Source organism: Drosophila melanogaster, chromosome 2R, assembly GCF_000001215.4.
Source record: "Drosophila melanogaster chromosome 2R".
Lineage (NCBI taxonomy): Eukaryota > Metazoa > Arthropoda > Insecta > Diptera > Drosophilidae > Drosophila > Drosophila melanogaster.
This window is the reverse complement of record NT_033778.4, coordinates 7,890,025-7,916,645: the sequence shown is the minus strand read 5'-3', so window position 1 is coordinate 7,916,645 and position 26,621 is coordinate 7,890,025. Positions and strand designations below refer to the sequence as shown.

Genomic DNA, 26,621 nt, shown 5'->3' with positions numbered 1-26,621 from the left:
GTCTTAGCACTTGCATAATAAAACCCTTTTCAAATAATTAGGGTATGCTTATATAGTCTTATACAGGTTCACCCTAATGCCCGTACGAAACACAACTCCTCCAGGACTCAAACCAATGTGACCGTGTATAGAAGGCATACGCATTTACTTCAATTTCGATTCGTTTGCTTTGACATGTGCGGCAACTCTGACGCCAAGCAAAACAAAAACAGTGCAGCAAAGAAATTTAAAAGGTCATTGTTTATGCTTAGAAGCGGCTATATTTAGTAATTTTGATAGTTGGATACGAAAAGATGTCCTGTCGCTGCTTCTGCTTAGTGGCTGCAGCACTGCTGCTGCTGTTCTTCCACCAGCAATCCTGTGACGCAGCCACCCAGACGCCCCAAAAGACGGTGGTAATTGCGGAGCAGAGTGCGCCGGCTGCTGAGGTGGAGGCCAAAAAGCCAGTCGTGAAGAAATCGCAAGCAGAGAATCCTCCGGCAGGACCAAAGGATTCTATGGTGGTCGTAGACGATGGCGGACCTGCTCCGGTTGCTCCAGGTGCTTCGGTTGCCACACAAGTTTCACCAGGAGATGCCAAGGCACCGGAAATGGTGCAGCCTCCGGGAGGTCTTCCCGTGGATGATGTTCATGTTGAACGCTCTCCCATGTCCCCCGATGTGGACTTTCCGGGCCAGGCTGTTGTCTACATCCTCGTGGGAATCACCAGTACTGCAATACTGCTGCTTATTATGAGGGTTTATAGGTGAGTTAATGAAGGACATATCCTAGAGCTCTAGACTAGAGTCCAGAAAAGCATGAAAGGTTATTTCAAAGTCTTCCTTATTATTTTGTAATGCAAAGGTAAAACAGCAAAGAATAGATTTTTAAGGATTTCAAAAGTTTACAGCGATCCTTTATCGTGCCTTGAAATTAAAATTTCCAGTAAATATTGTTAGAATACTAATTTAAAACTAAGCGTAATGTTTAAATATGTAGCTTTAAATATTCTTATCGGTGGACTATATGCAAAACAGACTACCTATATATACTGAATTTTACTTTATACATACATACCTACATTATTAAGTTATTATACTAGCAATTTTTGGTGATAAGACTAATCGAATCGCAAATCATTGCAGGCTCCGACTTTCCCGGGCGGAGCGCAAGTACGGCGTGCAGGGCGACCGCGCCAACCAGGAGCTGACACCACTGCCCATGGCCATCGAGGACGTGAATAGTGACGAAGAGGACCACACCCTGTTCGAGGTCAATCGCCAGAACATACGCATATTATGAAATAGCAGACACATGCACACGCCAAAGATCCGTTTGGTCGCACCGCCATTTCCGACACTTCTCATCAGAACTTGCCTTGTTTCGTAGCTATTTAATGCTTTGTAGATTTGAGCTGTAGCTGCCAGCCAATAGCCGACTAAGCCCACTAATAACTAAGTTCTCTGCATTTCTCCTACTCGCAGTTGGTTCAGGTTTAACGAATCAAAAAGGAAAACAAAACCACTTGTGATAACGATTACGATGATATGTATGCAAGGCATTAAAAATCTCATAAATACCAATGCTTTCAAATCGCCTCTGCGTCGATGTTCCATATAAATAAATGTTATATTACATGTACTCGCTTCTCTCTTTATTCTTCACACTTTCACAGGACGAATCTAGCTATAATTGGTTACAAACGTAGACTTAATACAGGTTAATGGGCTTATGGATAGCTGTGACAAAGGATATACATAGGCTGGATACAGGCAGTATACGCGTACGCACGGAAACAAATGCACTAACTTGTACTTATTAACTAGGATCACATAAATAATTTATTAACAATACTGCGACTGCGGCTGTGGCTGTGGCGGCCCTGCCCTGCCAAGAAATACCACAGGAGCTTACGACTACCGCTAACACTAAACTTGAGCTTCGCTAACGTTTTACATTTGTAGTTGGCACTGTAGTTTGTAATATTCCGCCGAGCCATTTTCCATTCTCCCGACCTACCAGAGTCGGATCTAGGAGCTAACTGGTGTGGCTACATAGCCAACGGCGTGGGTCGGCGATCGGCATCCCCGATGGGAATTCCCGAAATCAAATCATGCTGCCAAACATCCGTTTGCCGCGCGTCAGAACCAGGCTGACCACCATCACAGTCAGCAGGAAAAAGACCAGGCTGAGGAACGTGGTGATGAAGCGACATCTTTGGCGGAACTTCTTCTCCTTCTCCATTTTCAGACGCAGCTGTTCCGCCCGCGGCAGGTCGAGCGTGAAGTCCGATTCGGGTCGCGAGGATGGCTGCGAATAGTAAGATGTCATCTTAAGTTGTTTTTCAATATCCAGGTAAAATTTCAATTCACTCATTTTGTAGGGTAGCTTAAGAATAGATTGGAAGCATTTATAAAATTTCGGATATGGACGTAGCTAGCTTAGTTAGTGATTGTTAATATCAGTAAACTTCGGTATTTCAAAAAAATATATACATTTAAAGAAAATATATATATATTGCGATTTTATTATTTAACAATTAAAGAGAAAATCACCACATTTTACTGCACATATCTGCACCCTGCCACCAAAATAGGCACCGAGGGGCAGTTCGATGTGGAGAGTTACCACTGTAAATGCCACTTGGGCCCGCAATTAAGTTAATTAATATTTGATGATATAAGCGCTTCGCTTTTATGTAAATCGCTGACCATCAACGACCGCTGACGATCTTCTCTTGACATTGATTATGACCACTTTAATCGCGCATAAATGCACCGATCCTATTTGAGCCAAGATATGTAAAGCTAGTCGCGTCCAAGCGTTTCAGGTCACAAAATGTTTGGCCATAAATCACAGCCCAAACAGCGTCTCGTGCCTGCCAATATTTGCAGGTTGAGCAGGGCGTGGTGGTTGTGTGCTAAAAACTCGAAAAATAAACGAAAAAGGGCTCCAACGCACAACAATTTGACCCACTGAGCTTTGTTTTCTTCGCTTTTGTCGCTCCGCCTGTGCTCATCTTAATTTTTTCCCGCTCGCCTTACTTTTAGCGACACAACCTTGAAATCTTTTCAGTAACAGCGAAAAAAAGGTAAGATAGAGACTTGAAACAAAACGTTAACCGTTTTTGCTGATGCTTTTTATTCGTTACCTTTTTTTTTTGTCCGATTCTCGGTGAACACCTTCAAAGTTATGAAACTCTTCGGAAATTTCACCCAGCAGGTGCACAAGATGAATTAGTTGTACTAACTTCTATATCCCAATGACATTTAGCCACCACTTCCGGCGGAAGTGAGGAAATCTGCCCGTTGAAAAACCACTTTGAAATGGCTAACTACACATGTAAGTAGTTCTTCTGGCCAAAATGCTGGCAAACTACAAACGGCTTGTGCCAAACGACAGATGAGATCGCGCTTATCGAATTTCGAGGGAGAAAGCGGCGTATACGCAATGCGGTCATTAAAAGGGCATTCAAGTGTAGTTTTGCGTGTGTCTGGAGTGCTTTCAACACACACTATCGTACCACTCACACACACTCGGCATGTGTGTAATTGAGCTGTGGCGAACAAACAATTTTGCCTGCAACAATTTGCACACACCTATTTTTGCATCTTATTGTGATGATTGCGACGCGGGCTCTGGCATTTTTTCTTAACTTTTTTTGCGGTTCGCTTTAAGCTGCATTGTTTTCGATCCGGGTGATCACTTCTTTTCCTGCTCACCCACTACAGTGCACATCGCGTGGCAAGAAAGTATTTATATTTTTTCAAAAACTTTATGTACTGATTGAGAAATACTCAGTATACTGCATAAATGATTGGTATGGTCTAGAATGTTACTTTACCAACTTATTTTGCATTTCTATGTATTTGCACTTACCTAACCATTTTGCGTTTACCTTAGCGAGCGTCTACTGTACGTGCAGCTCGACCAGCGACGCACACAATCGAAATGTGAAATTGAAATGAACTCAGCTTTGCGGTACTTTTGTGCCTTCCGGCTTCTTTTCTCTCCCTTTCTGATGATTCGCTTGTCTGAGGTTAGTGATGCCGTCCAAAGTCGACGAATATGAACGAATAGCTGTATATATATAGATCTGTGTATTCATGATTACCGCTGCTGTTTATCAGCCAAAGTACTGTGAAAAGGCAAGACGTAATCGACGAATGATGACGGAGTCGGAGGCTGCAGGGCAATTACCGCATTCCGGCATTTGCAAGTGTATTGGTACACAGCGAAAAAAAAATATCTACTTCATAATGATTGATTGGATATTTAATCTTTGCCTACAATGTGATTTTGTCAATTTCAGTGAATCATAGTGGTACGGTGACGTACCAAATAATAATCCTAGGATAATTATGGATTGGACGCCTCACATTGAAAGCAAACTTGTTTCTAAAAGATCTGCCATTCAGTTACTATAATTATATTTTAGTAAGTTAGTAACCCAAAACGATTCGGGAGTTCATTAGCAGCAATAAACCGACTCGAGATTGATTAATCAATGGGTATATGTGATTCCCCGCAGTGTGATGACATATGTATCTGCTTATATTTCTTTTTAATTTTACCACCTGATTTTAGCATAGTTTCTTCCAGTGCACTATGAATTCCCCCCAGTTGGTGGGAGCTGGAGTGTAACGGTTTTATTGGCTTGCCATGCCAAATGAAGTGCAATTGTGGTGTAAAACGCCGTGGGTGGATATGAATTGAAACTTGGGCCCCAAGCCCAGAGGTGCCGGAATATCTTGCCGATTTTGCCGCCAGGGGAGACGCAAGCTGTCTGTAAGCTAATTTGCAAATGATGCCGCCGTACAGCAGCACGCACACGCAACAAATAATAAATAAATAAATTATATAAAATGAAAAAATAAACGCCAAAAACCATAAATTCGGCAAATATATGCAAAACGATGAGAAATCGACTACTGGCTGTAAATTCCCGCTCAACCCGGCCTTGAAACACATCGCATATATCGCATATACCGCATACGCCGTGTGCCCCCCAAATACGGGTTCAGCTTTTGGGTGTGTGCTAATTTCTGAAAGAAAATCCATCGATCGGCGGGGCGTTTTAATTTGCCGCACACGTTTTCCGACGCTGACATTGAAGGTGCTTCTGTGTGCCGCTTCCCCCCTGGAAGTTGGCCAAGTTTGGTGCGGCTGCCCCACGAACATGTACATACATATGTACACACATACATCAGGTTTGAGAAGTCACTCCAAGAGAAAACAACATTCAACACGTCCACGAACAACTGGCCGACCGTCGTAATCTCCGCCGGATGGGGGAATCCGTATCTTTGCTCACGTCGCGACAATGGATCTCACTTAATGCACTTTGGATTGTATGCTTCGATGGGCAATCTTGTACTTCATGTTATCTGCAGACTCAAGCGAATGGGTATTTTCCCCGAACATTTCCACATATATGCTAATCATCGCTCAGCACAATGCCAAATTTATAGTTTATCATTGCTTGTTTTAGAAATTATAGAATATGAATAAACTAATGCCTGAACTAAGGCACACAAAGTTTTGTATAATTTTCCGGATTTCTGAGCTTAGAACCAAATTGATATTTGCCCTACTTACTTGTTTTGGTCTAAGTTTATTGGATATTTACCATTTTTCAGGGATCTTTTCACTAATATACTTCTACGCATACTGATGTCCGATCTTAGCTTTAACTTTTCAGATCATTATTAAGATACATTTAATATACAATATCTATTCATATCTGTCTTTTTGATCGAAAGTAGTTCAAGTTCGCTGGATGTGTACCATTTTTGAGGAGCTGTTTACTGGTCGTCCATTGTTCGCGACACAAATCACTGATCCAAATGCGGTGAACTGAAGTCCACAACTGATCCGACGTCTGGCCCAATCCCAGGTGAATGTCTTCGGGGGGCACTTCTACACACATTAGCCGTATTTTTTGTCTTCGCCAATTAGCGGGCTTATGCTAACTCCAGCAAGTGTGGCAACAAGTCCACGAGTCGCCGGCCTGAGCGCGGATTTAATTCAATTTAAAAGTGTGTGCAAACATTTATGCAATTGCAAATGAATTTTCTTCTTTCACCTGCCCCGCTTGCCACCGCAGGCAGTGGGGAAATTGCACGATGGGAGGCTGGCTGGAGGAGGCCCCACAGCCGGAGAGAGGGTGGGAGTCTGCCCCTCCGCGTGGGCGTGGCAGAATTGCGAAATCCAGGTGGCAGTGGCTGTCTAATTAGTTGCTGCCTTTCCCTCGGCGCACACGGTGTATGAGCAATATCTGGAAATTTGATACCATAATTGCGGGCAGTGCCGCAGCTTCCGTGGAAGTGGAACCAAATACCCCTGGGCCACCAACGGCCAATATTCATTTGTGTGTGCACCGAGAGAGCCCAAGGTGGTCAATGCACAGGCAGAAAAGGTTCAATGAACTATCTATCAGATAAACTATCTATCAGATAAACTATCTATCAGATAAATGAATTGCAACAGTTTTAGAAATATGTGTTTCAGGGGTTATAAAAACAATAAATCCTGGACTTCGTTGGTTCAATCTAAACAGTTTAATCCTAGCAAAAAATTTTTTTCCAGACTTACAATATATCTTGTATATAGAAAATTCAAATCATTCAAAGAAGATTCCGGTATAAACTTTATACCACAAACTGTCCTATTCAAAACCCATTTAATTTAAGAAAACCCAATGAGAATAGCTGGACCATTTGATCCAATTAAGTACACAAAATGGCAACCGCAGAAGGTTGACGACTCCATGACCAGCGACTGCTCTTGAGGCCTGCCCCCCAAATGGAATCCGCCATAACCCAGTTAACGTTTGGGTGGCAGTGGTGGCAACTGTCCACTGTCCACTGTCCAGTGGCGAATGCGATTGCAACACTTTGTGGCAACTAAAACGCGTGCAGCTTTTGGCCGCTTTTGGACCAGATCGCCTTACATCTCTCTGCGTTTTCAGTTTCGTTTCGTTTCGTTTTCATTTTGGATTTCGGTTTCGATTCGTTTTCGTTTTGGCATTCATGACAGCAAACCCGTTTCGTTTTCAGTTTCGTTTGCTGCCGGCCAATTGCCGTGGGACGAGTTTCGTCGAGCGGGCTTTCGAGGAGGCAGCAGCTGCAGGATGGGTCTTTAGAGGCTTCTCTGCTCGCGGAATTTCAGCCAACGTCCTTAAAGGTCATTTGAGTTGTAGGGCAACTTCTTGCCACCTCTTGCCACTTGTTGCACGGCAGGCTGGCAACCGCCCTGCCACCTTACCGCCTTGCCGACTTGGCACCTTGCTGCTTTCGGCCGTCCGGTTATCGCGGCCGCAATCGATGGCCAGTTGGCCGAGATGCGGCTGCCACTGCCGCCGTCTTAACGGAATTTAAAGGTTAACTGGTACAGTGTCGCTTAACCGTATCTCTCGCACGATTGCCCCACAGCACTCAAGTTCAAATCGCCCGCGATAGATCGGCTATCTGATCCGCAAAGGTGAACAAACCTTCCGCCGAGAGTGAAAACTCATTGGGATGCCGGGCGTGAGTTCGGACGTTCAGTAGCTGGCCAGAATCACTCGAATCGCTCGAATCGCGGCTATATCTGCTGCGGATATTGCATAAGCGACTGACCGAAAACGGAAGGCTTAGAACGGAAGCCAAAATTGGTAACGGAATGTTAAGAGTACACATTTCTTTGGCGGATATCAGGCAGTCAAATACCCTTCAATAAGTATAAGTATGTATAAGTATTTAATTAACCTATATTGGGTACCTCATTCGGGCTAGACTAGAGTTTATTGATATGGTTATTTGTTTCTCAATGTTGCTGCTCTCGATTCGTACTCACTCACAGGCATTATGACTTAATCTGGCATTACCTGAAGGGCCATCGAGGCAAGGTAGCTATTTGGATTGGAGTGGTACCCGCATTAGATGTAATTATCGAGATCTTTATCCGAATGGGGAACAGTAGCCGAGCGAATTCATTAATCAAACTGCCGCATAGCAGGGGCCCTGACTCTGAAACTGGCTGTATGGATACACTTGCGATTATATCGATGCTATCGATGGCATCGCCTGGCGCATAACAATCTCTGACGTGGGGTCCGATGACGGGCATTCGAATTCCGAATGACGTGGCTCGAGTTCTGGCTAAAAGTGCGCGGGTGTTGGCATTACTGGCATCACGATGCTACCAAAACGGCTGGCATTGCGGCCAAGGATGAGGCTGATCAACTGTAGTGGCACGAAGCGGCTTAGAATGCGAATTGGATGAGCATTTGGCCGGGCTAATGAGCTGAGGGCAGAAAACATCTGAAGCCATGCAAATAGCTCTGCGAACTTGATACAGTTTGGCCAGTCGACTATTCAATTTTCGTTGGGCTTGCCGACCTCGGGCTGCAACTTAGCTCGAGCTGCAATTAGTCAGGGCATTAATCATACGCCTCGTTGGCCCGGCCAGCTCATAATTATCTCTGCAAGCGGCTGTCGATCTAAATACGGCTATCATTTCGAAACACACTTGACCCGAGCTTTGCTAATGGGGATGTATTTCATTTGATCCAATCGGAGCAAATCCAAGGTCCATCACTTATTAAAGCTTATCCTCACACCAAAAGGATTAATCATGTGTATAATTGGCTTTCTCCATCAGGGATTAACCCTTTACTGAATCCATTTTAACAAGCCTTTAATTAATCTTTTTGAGAATCAATTTCGGTTTCAGTTTGATTAATTCAGTGAACGGAAGTGGATTTTGTTCGCATAGAATCCCATTGAAATGCAAATTGAATTAAATTATCATTAAGCAATTCGCTCGTTACGGACTGAATTGAATCGAGGAATTATTATGCGATTGCATGAACCGCAACCAAAGTAATGTGAATGCTCCTTCACCAAATTAACCGTGGGGATGAATTTTATTTATTGAATTGCTGAGATAAATATTTATGGAATCGGGCACTAGAAATGCAATGCAAGCTAATAGCTCATTTTTTTGATATTTTTTACGTAGTTCAAGAACTTTCATATTTAAAGAAATAAACTTTATAGATCCTTTCTATTCAATTGGTTTTGGTTTAAAAAAAAGTAGTTTAATTAAATGAAATCAATATATGTAGGTAAATAATAGAAATGTAGTGATCTCTTCGAATTAACTTCATTATCAATTTCATTACCTTTCAGTTCAACAGGATATTCATATACTATACTCTACTTAAACCCCAATACTCACATAGGACAGAGTGGGCTGGGCACTGCTGATGACCAGTTCGCCTCCACCTCGCTGCTTCCCGAGGAGCGACTGATGGAGCCGATTGGTGCCGTAGTACATCTCCCAGATGCTGGGCTTCTTGCGGTGCCACTCGGCGAGGCTTTCCCGCTCCCGATCCCGCTCGGCCTTATTGCCGCCAGCTCCGTCCACCGTCACATTTCCACCTCCAGGATTGCTGTTGGACACCGCGAGAATGGGCTTGTGGAAGGTGAGGTTGCGCTGCATTTGCGTAACTATTGTGGTCGTAGCTAGGCCTGGATGCAATGCCTCGAGCTCCAACTGCGGCGTTGAGGCGGGCGAGGGCGTGGCACTGCGCGAGAGACTGGTGGTGGTGACCTCCGATTCCACATAGCATTCGGCGGCGGGAAAGATCTCCGCTATGGACTTGCGCTTCATCTTGAAGTTGGGATCGCTGGCACAACGAATGGTCATGATCTGCTCGCGAACGCTGAGAGGTCGGCCATTGGCGGAGATGAGTACTCCATCCCGTACTGCCTCGTAGGCATTCAGTTGAAGATCGGCGCAACTGCGTCTGCGTTCCAGGGCGTTTTGCATGCGGACCACGTGCTGCTGGCGTCCCAAGCCGCTGCACAACTGCCGGAGTTCCAGCTCACTGTGCTGGTTCATGCGCTGCAGGTACGACTCTAGTTCGTGCTTCAGCGTGTGGATCATCCCTTCCAGTTCCTTGGGCACATCGGAGGGCGGGGTGCTGGCGGGTGTGGGCGTGCCCGAAGTCGGGGGTGTGGCACGCGATAGGAGGCGGATCTTATCACGGACGTCCTCCAACAGCTCCCGCGTGTTCTGGAAGTGCAACTGATCCTCATACCGCTTGACATATGTCTCCTCTGCCACGCCCACACCAGGTCCTCCCGCTCCGCCCCTTTCGCTCTCCAGGCGGTAGGCATCTTCGGGACAGGAGTTGATGTACTTGGCGCACTTGTAGTTGTTCTCCGCCAGCTGCTCGTCGTTCAGAAAGCTGGGATTGTCGATGCCACGATGCCCCGCGTTGGGCGCCAAAAGAAAGGCATCTAGGTCAATATCCAGCAATGAATCATCCACCATCTGCTCCTGTTGCTGCTGCTGCTGCTGCTCCATGATGGTGGGCAACTGGTTGTAGACCCTTAGCTTCTCTCCAATATCCAGAGCCTGGGGTGGGCCTTCGTTTCTTGCGCCGGCCACTTGCATGAAGCTCACAATATGCTCTTGGGCATACAGACTGGGAAAAGTCTTCAGGTGGCGGTCCAGATTCTCGATGCTCGTCTCCAGAACTCGCAGCTTTTTGCTGTAGTGATGCAGCCCCTCGGCCGCCTCGGCCTTCGACTGCGTTTGATGGCTATTCGATGCGGCAGCTCCGGCTGCATCTTGCATGTCCGAGCGCTGACTCTTCACTGCGGACAACTTTTCCGATGAGCCTTCCGGTGGGTCTATCGATGGCGCCTCCTGCGGAGCGCCCACTTTCGTTGGTAGCTGGAGCGGTGGTCTTTGCCGCTGTCTGGCGGCCACACTCTTGATCTTCTCCTGGACATCGATGACTGGTTCGCAATAGATGTGCTCGTCCAGCGAGTAAGTGGAGCACACATTGGAGCTGTAATAACCGGACGAGCCGCTTTTGTCCGTCGAATAGTGTGAGCCGCCACCATCACCTCCTCCGCCACGCGCCGCCTGTGCTGCTGCTGCCGCTGCTGCAGCAGATGTTGCTGCAGTCGCAGATGCTGCCGCTGAAGCTGATGCTGATGCTGATACTGCTGCTGCTGCGACTGGCAGTCCGGAATCCGTGGAATGCGTGCTGCTGACATTGGACGCAATCGAGCACTTCTTGCTGCGCTCCCCCGCGCTGCCGGTCGCCTCCAGCTGTTGGTCGTGACCAATTGCATTCCCCATTCCATTGGCCAGTCCATTCTTCAGTGGCATTGCAACCGCTGCCGTGGATGTGGACGATGGCGAGGCTGATGCTGTCGCCGTGCTGCAACGAGAGCGGGAAAGCGAAAGAAAGAGCCATAAAAAGCTTTGAAAAACAGTCGGATGAAAGGGAAACCTGGCGTTGGAAAGCGGTTTTTGTTGGTTTTTCGCAATCGCCGTTTTGTTTATACGTCGCCAACTGACTGGGAAACGAGCAAAGTACTATGGGCCAATACCCTGATTTTTTGCTTACAACCAACTTTGGTTTATCGCATCTTTCTAATCCTAATAATTCATAAATCTTAATGAAAATGCCTCTCTTCAGCTAATGCACTTTACTGAACTGAAACTCATGCCATAACACCTTGTTTTTTTTTTTTATTTTTGTCACACTTGTCTGTCAAATATTTTTAAGCGACAAAAAACCAAAAAACCTTTGTGGTTTCTTTCTTTCCCATGGTGTAAGCTATTAAAAAGTTCACAGCCGAAAGCGAAAACTGGTTAACTGGGTTAGTTGCTCTGCTTACGTTTTCCATTTCTACTCAACCGGCTGACATGCAAATATCGTTGGGGAATCAGACTGGGATTCCCCAGAGAACATCTCCCGGATGTCCAGGAGATACTTACTCTCGGTAATCATATTTGGTTCTTGCTCTGCCTGTACTGTATGAATAAACAAATAGACATAGGTTTGAAAGCGTGTTTTAGAAATTCAGCATCAGCATCAACATACAAATTCGATTTCAATTCAAATAAACTCGTTCTAAACAGGATTTCGGCCTCACTAACTGTTGCAATTCGGTTAGCTTTCGGTTTGTTTGATTTTTGCCTGCTTCTCGGTTTTATTTCACTGCCTAACTGTAAAGTTAGGCATGCAAGTGAAGTCTACTGCTTTGAGTCGCATTTGGCCGAGTTTCTGCCGCTCTCGGCCAGCGTGTGTGGGTAAGTTCGGGCCAAATTTTTGGTGAACCATGAAATCCGGCGCTGCCTGATGACTTGGGGGGCACAGGATGAGGAGCGGCGGTGCCGGCTAAGTGCAGCGAAATGAAATGGAAACTTAATTGAATGGAACGGAACGGAAGCATCCCACTGCGGAGCGCACTAAACTTCACCGAACTCTTTACAGATGGCTACCGACTGTTTTGGTGCAAATTTATGGGGTTACTTTTTAACTTTTTGCCAATATCTTTGTAGCCAAGTCGGATAAATCCAAGTTACTACAAATCAAAGTCCTGTAATCTGCTATACAGTTTTAAATGTTAAAGAAGGAGTGAGCTTGTGATATGCTGTTATCTACTGATATTTACATCTTACCAATTTGTCCTCTTTAACTAGCTTGTTGGTATGACTTACTGGCTGAAACGCGCAACTACATATCACATTATTCATTCTGATCCTTATCTCTTATTGAATGAATTAACTTTACCCATCATCAATCAGTTGAGCAATTTTTAGCCCATCCCAAATTGTGTAAGCCTTTCGAATTAGCCATTCGTTGTCTTTTGAAGAGTTGTCCATTAATCTGTTTGTTATCAAAAATCGAAGGTAACATACATATATTAACTCCACAAGTCAACAACATCGACTAACCCCCTAAGGGACTTATTTATTTGGCCAAGAGCTGCACTGATTGATTGCTCCTTCACGCAAGTAGAATTATTCGATATTCTAATCGCACGGCATTTGCATTTTCTCTGCGGCGGATTTGCATTTTTGACCGCCTGGCGCCAGTGGCACTGCTTTAATAACTCACTTACGATCGGTAACAAGTTCGCGATTTTGGGTTCCATATGCACTAGCCGCCGATTGGCACTACGAGTAGGTCAACGTTGGCTTTTGGCCAAGCGGAATGAGTGCTGGGAGTTGCGTAATAGCGCCCGTTGCTACCAGATACTGTGGCTGCAGCTTTTCGTACGATTCTTGTACGGCAAGTCGGTGCGTTACGCGCCCAAAAATTGATAAGTGGCGGTCAGTGGTGTTGTTATATGTATGTATCTGTTTTGGTGGCACGGCCAGCGATGCGTAGTGGCAGCGGGCCATAGATATCGCACCAACAGAAGCGGCAAGGTTACCTTTTTTCGCTCATGAAATATTTTGCAATCTTGGGGCATATGTTTATTTTGTTTGTTCGAACTGTGTTAATTAAAATGTTCAGCCTCGTTTGCATGCACGGAACACTGGCTAGCACTGGCGAGCTGGACTTGCAGATCGAGCGGACAAGCTGATTTGGCGGACAAGGGAACTTGCGGACATGCGGACATGCGGACGGGCGGACGATTATAGACCGTTAGCAAACACCATAGTGTGGCTGCTAATTGTTGTTGACTGCTTGCCAAGACAAATTACAGGCGACTGGACTGGGTGACTTATTGGTCATCTAAGCCGCGATCTGCCCGTCTGTCTATCAATTGCTAATCAATCAATGGGCCAACGCGTTTTTATTGCAGCGATTATATCGGCGATTTCGCACATGCTTAGCGCTCGAGATGGATGTTTAACGGGCTTTGGTCGGTTGGACTGGCTAAGCGCCGACCTTGGCATAAGCCAGAGATATAACTATGGCCTAGGCGGTCTCAAAAATTGAATACAAATTAGCGACGAGTATTAACAATTGATCGCCGCGCCGTCTAACTGCATTGATGGGGGCCAATGGGACAATGGAATCGCACTTGGCCAAGGTCGCCATGGAAGAGCTACTGTGCGAAGTCCACTCCCCCCCCGGGGTTTCAGTTTCAATTTTAGTTAGCATGCGTGAGTAGTATGAGTATATATGTAGTTCCAACGCCGGGTGAATCGCAAATCGATTTGGGTTCGCCAAAGGGCGGCGATGGGTACGCTGTGACCTTGATGGGAAACTCGGCTCTTTCCTTGATCCGCTGCGAATCGTTTGCTATTTTGACAGCATATCTGCCGGATTATCTTATCATGGCTATCGTGTCATTGCCTGATTTCCATAATCTGCCTCATGCAATGACCAAAATAGCTGAAACGAGTTGGAAACCGAAACTATCCGCCAATTAATTGAAATTGCTGTCAATACGCGGCACGACTTAATGCATATGCATACTCATATATATCCATCTGTATATGCGCACATGTGTGTATCCACAAGTATTTATTTTGTATTTTTGATAAATATTTCAAACCAAAACGGGCTCTCAGCTTCTGACCTTCGGTGATTCGAAGATCATGAGCTGCTGCTGCTGCTTCTGCTGGTGGCTTCTTTAATTTCAATTAATAAACGTAATTGTTGCAGCTGTCTGCAGTTGCTGCTGCTGCTGTTGCTGCTGTTGTTGCTGCTGTTGTTGCTGCTGCTACTGCTGCTGCGACGATGACCGCCGTCAAGTGTTTGCCAAGCTTCTCCAAAGGCAACGAGATATGTATGTATGTGCACTTATATGTGTACATACAATCAGAAAAAGAGGTGAAGGCTGACAACAGGCGCCAAAAACCGCATTGCTCGATGCAGCAGCAGCCACACTGCAGCGGCAACTTGAACTTCGCCGCCGCTGCAGACATGATTTACATACATGGCTGCTGCCGCAGCAACAGGTTGCCCATCGCATCTGGCCGATCTGGGAAGATGGTTCTGGCAATCATAATCCCCATTTAGGGCAACACTCCGCCGCCATTGATTGCTATCCGGCTTAATGCCGCGCTAATTGGCTCCGAACAACATAATTACAAAATATCGCCGCCTGTTCAAGTGGCTGGAACCGTGAAGTGTTGCGTCCGTAATTGCATTACCAGCGAGTGGAGTTTCCGATCTGCAACGGTCGTGCCTTTTCTGGGTCTGAGGTTTTCTTTTCCCCCCTCCCACTCCCCTTTACCATGCAAGTCAAGGTCGGAGCGCTGAAGGTCGATGCTCAGCGATGGGCATCAATGGCTAGGAAATATTACTTAAGTTGTAAATGAGGCGTTGGAGAAGTTTCTAAAGATTTTAGTATGGCATAGTAGGTAGGTATTGTCTAAAATATATTATATAAGAGATACATTATTTCAAATTCTAAATTGTTATTTTTTGATGGCCTGCACTTTATGCTCTTCAGTTAGTTTGCATCCTCACCTTTGATATTTAAGCATGGCTCGTGGCAGTAGAAAATTTTCGCTGCTTCCCTTGGGCGCCGCGTTGGATGCACCTCCTCCACTTGGAGCAGCTATACCAGCAGCTTCTCCCGATCCCGATTCGCCTGCTCCACCTCCGTTGCGAGCAAAAAAGGCGCCCAGGCGTTGCAGATAGGCAAACTTGTGGCCGGCAACGGGCTCCTTGGCTGCGGAGTAGCTCCTGGTGCTGCTGCTCCGGCTGCTGCTGCTTCCGCAACGACTTTGGCTACGGCTCTGGCTCCTGCTCCTGCTCCTGCTGTGACTGGTGCCTCCCGCCTCGTCGTCCTCCTCCTCGTAGGGCAGCACCTCGATTGCATCGAAGTCGTAGGAGTTGAAGTAGGCCTGCTCCCGCGTCCGCTTCACCTGGGCCGCTTCCGTCACGTGGTCGGCGGATATATCCGTGGCTGTTTTGTTGCTCGCCGTACCCGGTGAACTTTTGCAAATGGGCATGGTTGTCTGTAAAATGCAGGCACTTTATTAAAATAACAAAATTAATGGGCAATATTATCTAATCCCTACACTCAATTGGCTTAAATGCTTGTTCATAGATATGCAGTTTATTTACACAATTGAATTGTGTACCATGACCACACTATTTGCAAAGTTTGGTGCACATGTCTTTCGGTTTTAATTTATGAAAACAGTTTACAAGCAGTAAAATTTTAAAGATACTATCTTATCCAGAACTAACTATATTAATTCTGAACGCTGGGAACTTGGAAACATCATCGTGGCTGCCTTAAAGAGGGTTATTATCTTCCAACAACACGAGCGGGAGCTTGCACAATTTTACGCTCCGGCGTTTACGGCTCTTTGCCAGCGGCGTCTCCAATGCATCCGCTTTGGCCAACTGGAGCTCCAAGTGGAGCTGCGAGTGGTGCTTCAAGTGGAGTTGTAAGTGGAAGTGGAACTTGTTTGGCGCTCGCAAAGAATGCACTTGGTGGCCACGTTGCAGTCGCGTTTCGTTGATGCAAGCGTTTTTGCCTCGCTCATGACTTTGCATTAATTAGCCAAAAAGGGTTTTGCGCGATTGCATAATTTTTGTGCAGCGCGCGTGTTGCCTCCCCCAGTCATAATTTATGGTAACGTGGTAAACGCCCGCCGATAGTGCAAAGCACACACACCTACCCCCCCCCCCCCCCAAAACCAAACCGCTGATGCACCCAACTGCATTTACGGCAAGGCGTTCCATGGAGTCTGGCTGGGATGGTGCAGTTATGTGTGTGATCGATAGATAAGTGCGCCGTGCTGACAGCTTCATCATCGCCGCCCAATGTGGCTGGCCAGTGGGCTCATCATCGTGCCATAGGTTCCGCATTATCGACTGAACGCTGTCCAGACTGCTGTTTCTGCGGTTTAAGTTTTAGTCGTTTTAGTCGCCGGTGCGGCAATCAGCAGTTTTCAAGCCGCACAGATTGCAGACCTCGTCGAAAGCATTAAGTGATACAAGCCACCCGCCGAAAGCCAAAATTATTGCCCACCTATGCAAGCTATGCCCCATTGACGATAATTCCGGGTGGGTGCAAATCCGAAATGCCACTTTGGGTAATGTCCCATTTTTCCCTATGCACTATCTGATCGGAAAAATGTAGGCATGCAAAATCGGACCTTACATAACTGACGCTCTGTGGAAACAATCTGTTGTTTAAGTATAGTGCAAAGGTAGCCTTAAGAGCAATAAACTTATTAAGAAGTTACTGACTACCTACCAATAGTTTTTTATAAGCAATTTGCATAGTAATCTTGCACAGGTACTTCTTTACGTTATGTTACTGAATTATGTGATGTGATTAATAAATACCTACTAGCTGAACAATTTTCATTTAAAAATAACGATTTGTAGCCCTAACGACTAGCGAAAGTGCACATGCTTTTAGTGCCTTTTTCAATCGAAGACACTGTAAGCCAGGAATTTCTTAGAAAAGTGTAAGCACTATAATTTGGGCAGCCAGTGCTATTGAATCTGATGGGTTTCTCGATAACTTTGCGGTTGACTTGGCCGCCAACACTTCATGGGGCTGATGAGGCGCCTCGATTGACGGATTTCTGTGCCAGCAAGCGCCATAATCGCGGAGATAATAATGGTGGTAGATTAATCGGCGATCGTGTTACCATGCCGCTGCAGTGGCTGATGACATGCCGCATGCATTTGTGTGCCATGGTCAAGACAAACGTACAGTGACATACGTGCGAGCACTGAGTTTTTCTAGTTCTGTTGCCCAAGTGACAACTCAAAGTTACTTTGTCGTCTTCCAAAGCACCGACTGCAAAAAAAAAAAAAAAACATAAACAGCAGTTGGCAACTTCTACAAATCATGGCGACGAACCCATCAAACTGGAGCAGTTTGTCAAATCAGTGAAGGAGGAGGAGGAGAGCTGGGGCCTCCACTCCATTCACTTGGTTTGGGCATACTCGTTGCCGCAGCTATTCGAATGCAAATGTTGCACAACTTTGGCCGAAAAACAGTGATATAATAGAGTTTCGACGCGTTCTTCTTCTATTTTCTGGCCAAACAATCGACTGTTGAAGTGACCGCCACTTGAGTTATGAATATGTGAATAAAAATACTGGGCATGGGGACGTGAGGGCTTTATTTATAGTTCGCTCTTCAATCAGAATGCCTGCGGTGGCTTTTGATATTTTAATGAGTCAATTGCCCCAGCACGTCCAAGTGCCAGTCTAAAAACGGATTGGCATCGGCATCGGCAGTGGAATCGGAATCGACTAAATCGATCGCGTTGCCAAGCGATGCCTCCGCCTTGACTTATTTGCCATGAATTCATCATCGCGACGGGCCAAACAAAAGACTTAAGCGACAAACCCGGATTGCCCAAGCGAGTAGTCAAGACAATCCGCAAAGAAATCTCCGCAAATGTTGCCGATGTAAAACCGCAACACAAAATCTGCATTGTTTCCCAGCCACATTGCAAAATTGCGTTTTTGTTAATAGTTTACACTGCCCTACAGGGCACAACATCGCAACAGCAGCCACTAGTAAAGCGCAACATCAGCTGGCATGCGGCAACATCAAACTGCATTTGCACAAACGAACAAGAGTTACCCAAAATGCTTATCAGGTTTGTCTGCTTGCAAAGAAGCAAGAGAAAAAATTTCCCTTTTAATGCCACTATTCAAAAGTTTCTTCAGCCGGTTGGCAAAAATAAAAGGGTTTTCTTTTACACTTCCCCTTCAACATTTAATGAGGTAACTAATATACTCTTTTTATAGAAAAATAAAACAAATTAGAACAAAGTAATTAAAACAATAAGCTTACGATCTTAAAAACCAGATAAATGTTCAAATGTTTTTTGAATGCTTTAAATGCCATTGAATCCGAAGGCCTGTATAGTTTGTTAACAAGATTTGCTTTGCAAGTCTGTTTCTATGATAACTGCTTCTTTACGTCATTTGGCTAAATTATTAACATTAACAAGTAAACAAGATTATCTGTTTATAAGTCGATATTTTGGTAGGTTAAAGGTCTCGTCTGGGGTGTTTTCTGTACTTGCAGCACTAAACAATCATAACAGACAAAAGCATTCAGTTCCCTTAGGTCAGATGTAATATGATTGTTTAGAGAAAAAAGTGCTGGCAATCGGATTAATGATTTGAAAGGGGAAACAAATAAAAAGCACTCGGCACATAAAATAAATTAAGCAACACGTACGTTTGACTTTTAGGGTGCTTTAAGCCCTTAGTTATATTGTTTGTAAGCACTTTACGCCCTCCCACTCATTACGTCCGAGGCTGTTGGCCACTCGCCTTCTTTTTTATTTCTATTTTTTGGGCCAGGAGGTGCTGACGCTTTGAACGTTCACGGCTCGTTGCACCACCCACTCCGCTGCACCACTGCACCACAGCAGCACCACCCCGTCAGACACCCACCGGTGGTTTCCCCGTCAACTGTCGCCGTTCGTCATTGAGGCTGGAGCCGCCAACTGGCGCAAAACCCCTTAATTAGTTGGACTCAAAGAGACATTTTGCAACGATGATTGCGGCGAGTTGGTGGCAATTAATGCGCTGCACTGCCCGCTGAACTGAACCCATAATTGCGTTTCAGTGTGATAAAAACGCACTGGGTTAATGCTAATTGCAGACGCATTAGCCTGTTGTACATTTCAGCCTTTTTCCCGCTCTTGGAAGTCATCTAATTAGGGTCTTTGGCTTGGATTGCGGCTTTTTGAAAGCATAACTTAAGGTAATAAATAGCAAAGAGCTAAGCGGAGAACTTCTGCCCCGGAGACTTGTGCTTTCGTAAAGAAACAAGGAACAAAAATGTGAATTGTAGACTGATATGTTTCTTAGTCATTATGGCACAAATTTTGACTAATATTTCCTTTCTATATGGTTCTTGTAGTAACCTGTCACTAAAGTATTCATATATTTAGCTGACCTAATAGTTCTCATGCCATTCTGCTCCATATATTGTTAAAAATATCTCGAACAACAACTCGTGCTGATTGATTGTTAGATTGCTGCCAGAGTGCTATTATTAAATTGAGATTTATCCAAGTGTAAGCTATCAAATCAACGCGCATAAATTAGATAACCGCCGCCATCTCTCGTCCGCAAGTAAATAAGTTATAAAATATAACGAGCATAATTAAGTGCAAGCCATGGTAGTGGGCTGGCTAGTCTTTTGGCCAATAAATCGCAAGTGGCAGTGCTGGCCAAAGATTATGTAAATGGCCCAGAGCCATAGAGCCACTTGGCCGTCCAGTTTCCGTGTGATTGTGTGTGCAGTTTCGGATCGAACTCGAACTCGAACTGGGCTCCATTAGAACGAACGGTGGCCGCCTTGTTGACAATACATAATGCCGAGGGTCGTAAATTTATGCTAAGTCGAACCTTGCCCTTGGGGCTTCAGATACTTGGCGTAGTTCCGTTCATCATCGGATACTCAAAGAAATCTTCTTGTCAATGAATGCACAGCAAACAATATTTTGTAATTTTTAAAGGCAGCTTATGCTACCAAGAGTGTTTTTTCAATGGTATAAGACTCATTTGGACAGTTAATGAATATATTTTAATAGATTTCTATCCATAAGTTTCATGAGTAAGTACTTTAGTATTTAAGATACCCTTTTAATTATGATGAATTACAGTGGCAATTTTGTTCAGTGTGCTGTAATAACCAGGCAGTTTGTCGGCCACTCGATTGCTTCGCTTGGAGGAGAACGCTGGCTTCCAATTAACCTTGCCCGCTCCTCGGTCGCATTGGCCATCAACGACGCTCTAAAAAATTCGGCCAAAGAGCAGAAGCTCCGGCCCGAAATAGAATGGACAGACATTGAACGAAAAACAAGACAGATACATATAACATTTTGTTTATAAACCAAAGGCGCGATGGACGGACGGCCGCCAATTATGCATGCACACCAAGAGGAACTCGACGCGCTGCCAACAGCTGCTCCAGTGAGCTGCCCCTGCCCTCCCGTGGAGCCAATCCCGCCGAGCGGATCAGTCAAGCGGCAATCACTTGACTCACCCACCCACCAAACAACTGCCACCACCCCCTTTCGGGTGTTTTTCATTGCACTTGCCGTTTGGTTTTCCTTTCTGTTTATTCAAAGCCGTGTTGCAGGCAATCTGGTTTTTGTTGCCGGTGTTTGGAGTTTATTTTTCCAGCTTTCCTCATTTCCCAACTTTCGCTCTCGGGCCAAAAAATGTTCACTGACTTTAATTAAAAAAGGGGAAAATACAAGAATGTTATTAAGCCAAAGGAGAAGGAAATATACGAGGCAGATTTTTGAAAGGCTCTCGATGAGTCTCAAATTTATGACCTACAATCTGAAAAGCAATATATCCATAGCAAACAGTACCAACCACTTAAAATCAACTTTATTAACCGAAGCCAATAAGCCAATAAGTTACCCTCAATAGATCCGGAAAAAAAAACTTTGATGCCAAAGTAGTGGAAAAGGTGTCCTGAAAGTGACTGAGAGTCCTTTAACAAACTAACCTTTTTACACATATCTTCGTCCCTCTTCAAGCTGCATCAAATTAATGTTCCGACTTTAATTAAAGGCGAAAAGTTAAAAAAAAAAGGCTAAGCCAAAGATGAGAGCAAAGGCATATAGACACAAGTTGTTCATAAGTCTCTTTCCATGTTCCTTGCCCCTCCCCCCCCCCCCCTACAACTACACCATAAAAAACATGTACAGCTTAATCCAAATAAACACACAAGCTGACTGCCTGGCAGCTTGGCACTAAAATGAAATTTGAAAAAATATTAGGAAGGCAGCTGCATATAGTGCGATTGCGTTTGTGGACGTTAAACTAGTTTTTGCCTCTTACATTTTTCCCGGGCGTCCAAAAGCCATTGAAAAGGATGTTCAGGGGCTTAAATACTCCGGCTTGCCCTGCGAAATGCGAGATGAACCGGCTTTGCGGCTTGTTGCAGCCTGTAGGTTGCCATGTGCCACTTGACGCACTGCGTCACTGGGAGCGGGCGTGGGCGCGGGCGTGGGAGTGGGTTGCTTATGGCCTGTTGAGCACCGACAACTGCGCAAACATGGCGAATAGAACGCACTGGCAGGCCAACCAAAAGGTTTATCATCATGCCAGATACGAATGTTGGTGGGCTCAAGGCTTTCCTGCACTCGAAGGAACTCTTCTGCATTGTGAAACCTAACTAGGCACAACAATAAATGTCGAACATAGAAGGGATTTGATGAGATCTGCTTATGGGTGCCTTTTGGTGCCATCTTACAACTTTGCTAATATTAGATATACATTAATTTACTAGCGAAATATATTGGTGTTAATTGTTTAGCAACTGGATATTCTTTCATATTGTCATGATGTGTTTTGGTGACCCCGGTTCCTTGTTCTTGGGCTTTTCTGGACCATGATATTTTGCGAATTGAAACGGTTAAGTGAAAGATCCTCACCCAAATGAATAACCTTATACCATAACATAGGCAACTGTGCCATTTTTCGAATTATGAGTGACTAGAAATCAATTTAGTGCCCGCATAAGTAGCGAAATCAACGATGGCCTGCCTGCTCCATTCGCATACACTCATATGCATAATCTTATTGAAGTTCAACAAAGCAGAGCAGCTCAGTCAAGGTCAATAGCAGTGGCCAAGTCAGCATTTGACATTTGCTTTTTGTTAACACAATAAAGAGCTGTCATAAAAGAGTAGCAGCAGCAACAGCAACAGCAGCAGCAGCATCCGCAGCAGCAACAAGTGCGGCGCAGCAAGTGCAACAAGTGCGATTTATTGACCGCGCTCTGAACTTGAAAGTTGTGCAAGGCAGTCGAGGCGGTCAAAGGGGCCGGATGTCCGTGTATTTGGGCCAACGAGAAATGGCCAATTAATTGGCCGTGAGCGACAGAGGGAAACCCCGAGGCCCGAAACCAGTCGGTCGGTCACCCAATCAATTTGGGGCCTGGCCGCCAATTAGGGGGCATTTGTTTGGTGGGCTCGAATGCACTTGCATCGAATGCCCCGCCATTTCGGCGATGGTGTGTGTGTGTGTGTGTGTGAGTGTGTCTATGCTAATGTGTGTGGAAACGGGTTTATGGCACTTGGCCAGGCCGAGATCCATTATGATGGAAATTAGCCTCATAATCGTAATAGTGGGTTTCGGGTTCAAGTCTGCCGTGCTGGCCACTAGCCACTGGCCATTGGCCATTGTGTGTGAGAGGTGGCTGTGAGCCAAATCGCAAACAATTAAGACTATTTAAATCAATTGAATGCTGATGTATCGATGTCACCGGATGCCCCCTGATCTTGAAAAATGAGCATTTAATGCGCCAGCAAGCTCAATGCGTTTGTTTTTTATGTTCGATGCGAATTATTAATTCGATTTTAATGTCTCCAGATCGCGAAACCGATCCAAGCTCGATTAACCGAATGCTAATGGATGTGAATAGCACGACGAGTGTTTGCTGGAACTTGTTTCCAATTGACTCTCAGTCGTATTTTTGCTTAATTAGTTGACACGCTCGGAACAAAACAGTCCAACAAGACCGAAAATAAGTGCCCAGCGGTGGCCAATAAATTATATATCAACTTCGATCTGCTTTGCTCGGATCGGATCGCAATATCCATCAGTCTCTTGCCGCAGGGACGTTCTAAAAAATGGATCAGACAAGCTATAAAATGCGATCGGGTTCGTTATCACCAGATAATGCAGATATGTAATATATAGTTTGCTCGATCAAATCAAGGTTCGGTCATTATTTGGCGTTGTTTATTTTTAAATATTTTTGTTTAATACTTATTTTCGGCTGTCTGCCGTCCGAGCCAAACGTGTTTCTGGCCATGTTCTATGCACGAGCTTATCACTCCTGACTGGTTTATCGCCATCCGAGCCAAATTCGCCCGAATAATGCCCGAATCTGGCCGCAGCTAATTCCGGTTCGACGAACCTTTCACTTGCCGTAGCTGTGCGAATTCCTCAGTTCCACAAAAATTGTTAAATAATCGACTTGTCGTGCTGCCAACAATTTGATCTATTTGACGAGTTGACTTTTATAGTTGTTTCAGAAAACCCATAGTTATTTTAAGCACCTACAACAGGTGAATTTATGAAGACAAGGTGTGGGAAAGTTGGTCATATATGTAGCTAGTTATGTTTTGTTATCATAATCGATTTGCTAGGAAATTACAGGTTAACACGTTCATAAATGCGCTAATTCAATTATGAATATTATTGGAAATGTTTCTGTGAACTTTAACCACTTGAAAGCATCAACAGCTGTGGTTTCTTTCTGCCCATGAACATTTTACAAAACCGCAATTAGTAATTGTGGCCAGTCTGGGGTTGCAGTCAGTCGACTTGCAATGAACAGCCCAAACCACATAATGAAATTGGAATATTTATTTGCCTACTGCGCTTGGTTTTAAATATTATATTTATTGAAAATGCCCCCCCATCTGTGTGTGTGTGTTCATAGTTTGTCAATGACCGCATTCATTCATTCATATTTTAAGTTGGTTGCCTCATTAATTTCGCCAAAGCTGAGCCCCGAGCAACACCCACAATTGTTGTAATCGATTTGGTTTGGTTTTTCTCCACTATTAATAGACATCATAATTGTGGGAGATGCGTCGCTGTGGCGCAATGGGCGTATGTGTAATATGATTAATTATCGTTTTCGGACGGACGCTTAAACAGCACTTAGCAGTTTTCACTGCAAACATGGTGGTGATAATTGAAATGTATTTCCATTGCATCTTTGGATTGCCGAACAAACGAACAAATACTATAATATAAATGGCAACGAGGAGGGGCGCCCATCACATTAAATATTATCTAATTCCAGCTTCGTTTGGGGCGTTTGTTTGGGGTTTTTTTTTTTTTGTTTTTGCATGATGGTGATGATGATTTTATGTGTGTTTTATCTGTGTGTTTTCTCAGCCATTCAACTGGTTTGGTGAATCAAACTCGTTATGAGCTTTCGACGCTGCTTAGTCAAGCAATTAATGCACAAATCTTAGTGGGAGTCGTCGTCGCACTGGCAAAAGAACTCTGATTCTAACTATGGGAATGACTGCGGATATTTATGGGCCAACGGGGCTAATGAATCGCTTCCACCTGCCACTTTTTGGACACAACGCAGACCAAACGCTGTGACAGGAATTCCTATTTATGATTAGCCAAAAGCCAAACCAAAAAGCCAATTTAAGGCTGTGGCCAAAAATTAAATCATCAGCGGATGATTTGCAGCGTTCAAGTTGTTGGTTGGTTAGTTGGCTGCTTGGTTGCCTGGCGGAGTGCAGTTGGGAAATTGGGAAATTTAATTAACACTGTGAAGTATGTAAATGTAATTTGTAAATAAATGCAGCGCAATTTCAATTTATTTGCCATTGAAATTGCTGAAATTAAGTGTTTGCTGAGCCGAATACTTTGCAATTAAGAGTGCAAAGAGATTTTAAGGGCTGATTACGAGATACTCTTCAACTGGCAGGGGAGTATGCACAATTTCAATCGGTTGAGAAAGTGAAAAGCGTATCTAAAACCGAGTAAAAACTTATATCCATAATGTTCATTTAATAAATTAAAGTTACTATTATTGCAATGATGCAATATTAATTGTGCTTAAAAACATACGATAATAAGCAAATTATGTTAATAATTTTAGTTGTTAACATTTGAAATTCTAATCATAAACTATGCAATGCATAATGCATACCCTTATATTTAGTTTTATGCTTTTTGTGTTAAATTTGCGGCATTCGACTGCATCAATTACGCACACTTTGTTCCTAATTTTATTTTGTTGCTCCCTTTTTTTACGAGGTCATTAAGGCCAGGACAATTTCAAATGGAAAAATGCCACATCGGTTTTTGGTCCTCGTCTGGGTTTTTGTTCTATTTGCCGTTAATCCTTATCTAATTTATGCAAATTCCATATCATTTTAATGGCAGAACCAGCGGCGATTCGAGCACGATTTGCGGCGAGTAATTTGTTTAATTGTAATTAGCCGTAATTGGTTTATGTTAATTGCCTCACCTCACACAGACTTCAATTGCGAATGTAGTACGTCCCTTGGCCAGATGTCGATTTTCCTGCTGCTGCTGCTGCTTTCGGCCGAGTTGCATAAATGTTTGACTTTAACGGCTAAAAGGCGCGCGCACACACACGTGGAAATATAGAAATTGGATGGCAACAATTGCATTAATGGGCTTTAATTGCCGAAAACGCACACAGCGAGCCACAAACTTGACTGCAAACTTGTTCGAAAAAAGTCAAATGGTCAAGCGAAGGCCCAGCGCAGTTGATTAAAATGTTGTAAAAAGTCTCTCGGTCTTAACTCGCTTTTTTAGTTGTTTACTGTTTGTTTTTTAGTTTTTTTTTTTTATTTGGTTTTTTGGTTTTTCTCGCGGGATAAACGGCAGAAGCCACTCAAATATTGCAGCAGCTAGCCGGAAGAAGATGCGCAAAGCGCACGCCAAAATCCGACTTATGCAATTTCTTTTTGTTTATTTCCAATTTCTGCCTGGGCACCTCTTCGCTTTTGTTTCTTCCCTCACTTTTCTCCGCTATTGTTGTCGAATGCACATTTCAGTATATGTATTTTACACACACACACACACACGTTCCTTGCTGTTTCGCGCTGCTCTTGCGATTTCTGCACTCTTTTTGTGCTTCGCCGCGAAATTGTGTCAGAATAGCAAAAGACTGGAGTGTTTTCTTATTTCCAGCCCCCTTAAATCACGCCTTCTCAGTTCGAGTGTCGCACGGAGGCTGCGTGCAGGGCGAAAGAATCGCAGCGGCGACGTACGGCAACCTGCAACAACCGCCGACAAGGCGCAACACGCAACACGCTACGCGCAGCAAGCAACAACCGACAATGGACAGGCGACAACGGACACGCAACAACGGACAACCGACGCGAACGACTGGCTGAAAGAAACT

The 26,621-nt window shown here is 44.6% G+C and overlaps 2 protein-coding genes across 4 annotated transcripts; one reads left to right on the top strand and one right to left on the bottom strand.

Moving 5' to 3' along the window:
* Nucleotides 1-167: 167 nt before the first annotated feature.
* CG12159 (uncharacterized protein) lies at nucleotides 168-1,619 on the top strand. 2 transcript variants are annotated; one of them, NM_206054.3, is made up of 3 exons: nucleotides 168-745; nucleotides 1,125-1,251; nucleotides 1,464-1,619. In NM_206054.3, exons 1-3 carry the CDS (start codon nucleotides 294-296, stop codon nucleotides 1,476-1,478), a joined length of 594 nt encoding a protein of 197 aa, NP_995776.1. In that variant the 5' UTR covers nucleotides 168-293; the 3' UTR covers nucleotides 1,479-1,619. The 2 variants fall into 2 exon arrangements, with proteins under 2 accessions (NP_995776.1, NP_610330.1); NM_136486.4 differs by lacking the exon at nucleotides 1,464-1,619 and having other exon boundaries at nucleotides 1,125-1,435.
* Nucleotides 1,614-26,621, bottom strand: CG30377 (uncharacterized protein). Of its 2 annotated transcripts, NM_136485.4 has the most exons (5): nucleotides 26,488-26,621; nucleotides 25,716-25,823; nucleotides 15,206-15,699; nucleotides 9,202-11,203; nucleotides 1,614-2,289 (listed from the first exon to the last, which is right to left on the bottom strand). In NM_136485.4, exons 3-5 carry the CDS (start codon nucleotides 15,691-15,693, stop codon nucleotides 2,086-2,088), a joined length of 2,694 nt encoding a protein of 897 aa, NP_610329.2. In that variant the 5' UTR covers nucleotides 15,694-15,699; nucleotides 25,716-25,823; nucleotides 26,488-26,621; the 3' UTR covers nucleotides 1,614-2,085. The 2 variants fall into 2 exon arrangements, with proteins under 2 accessions (NP_610329.2, NP_001286171.1); NM_001299242.1 differs by having other exon boundaries at nucleotides 25,716-26,621.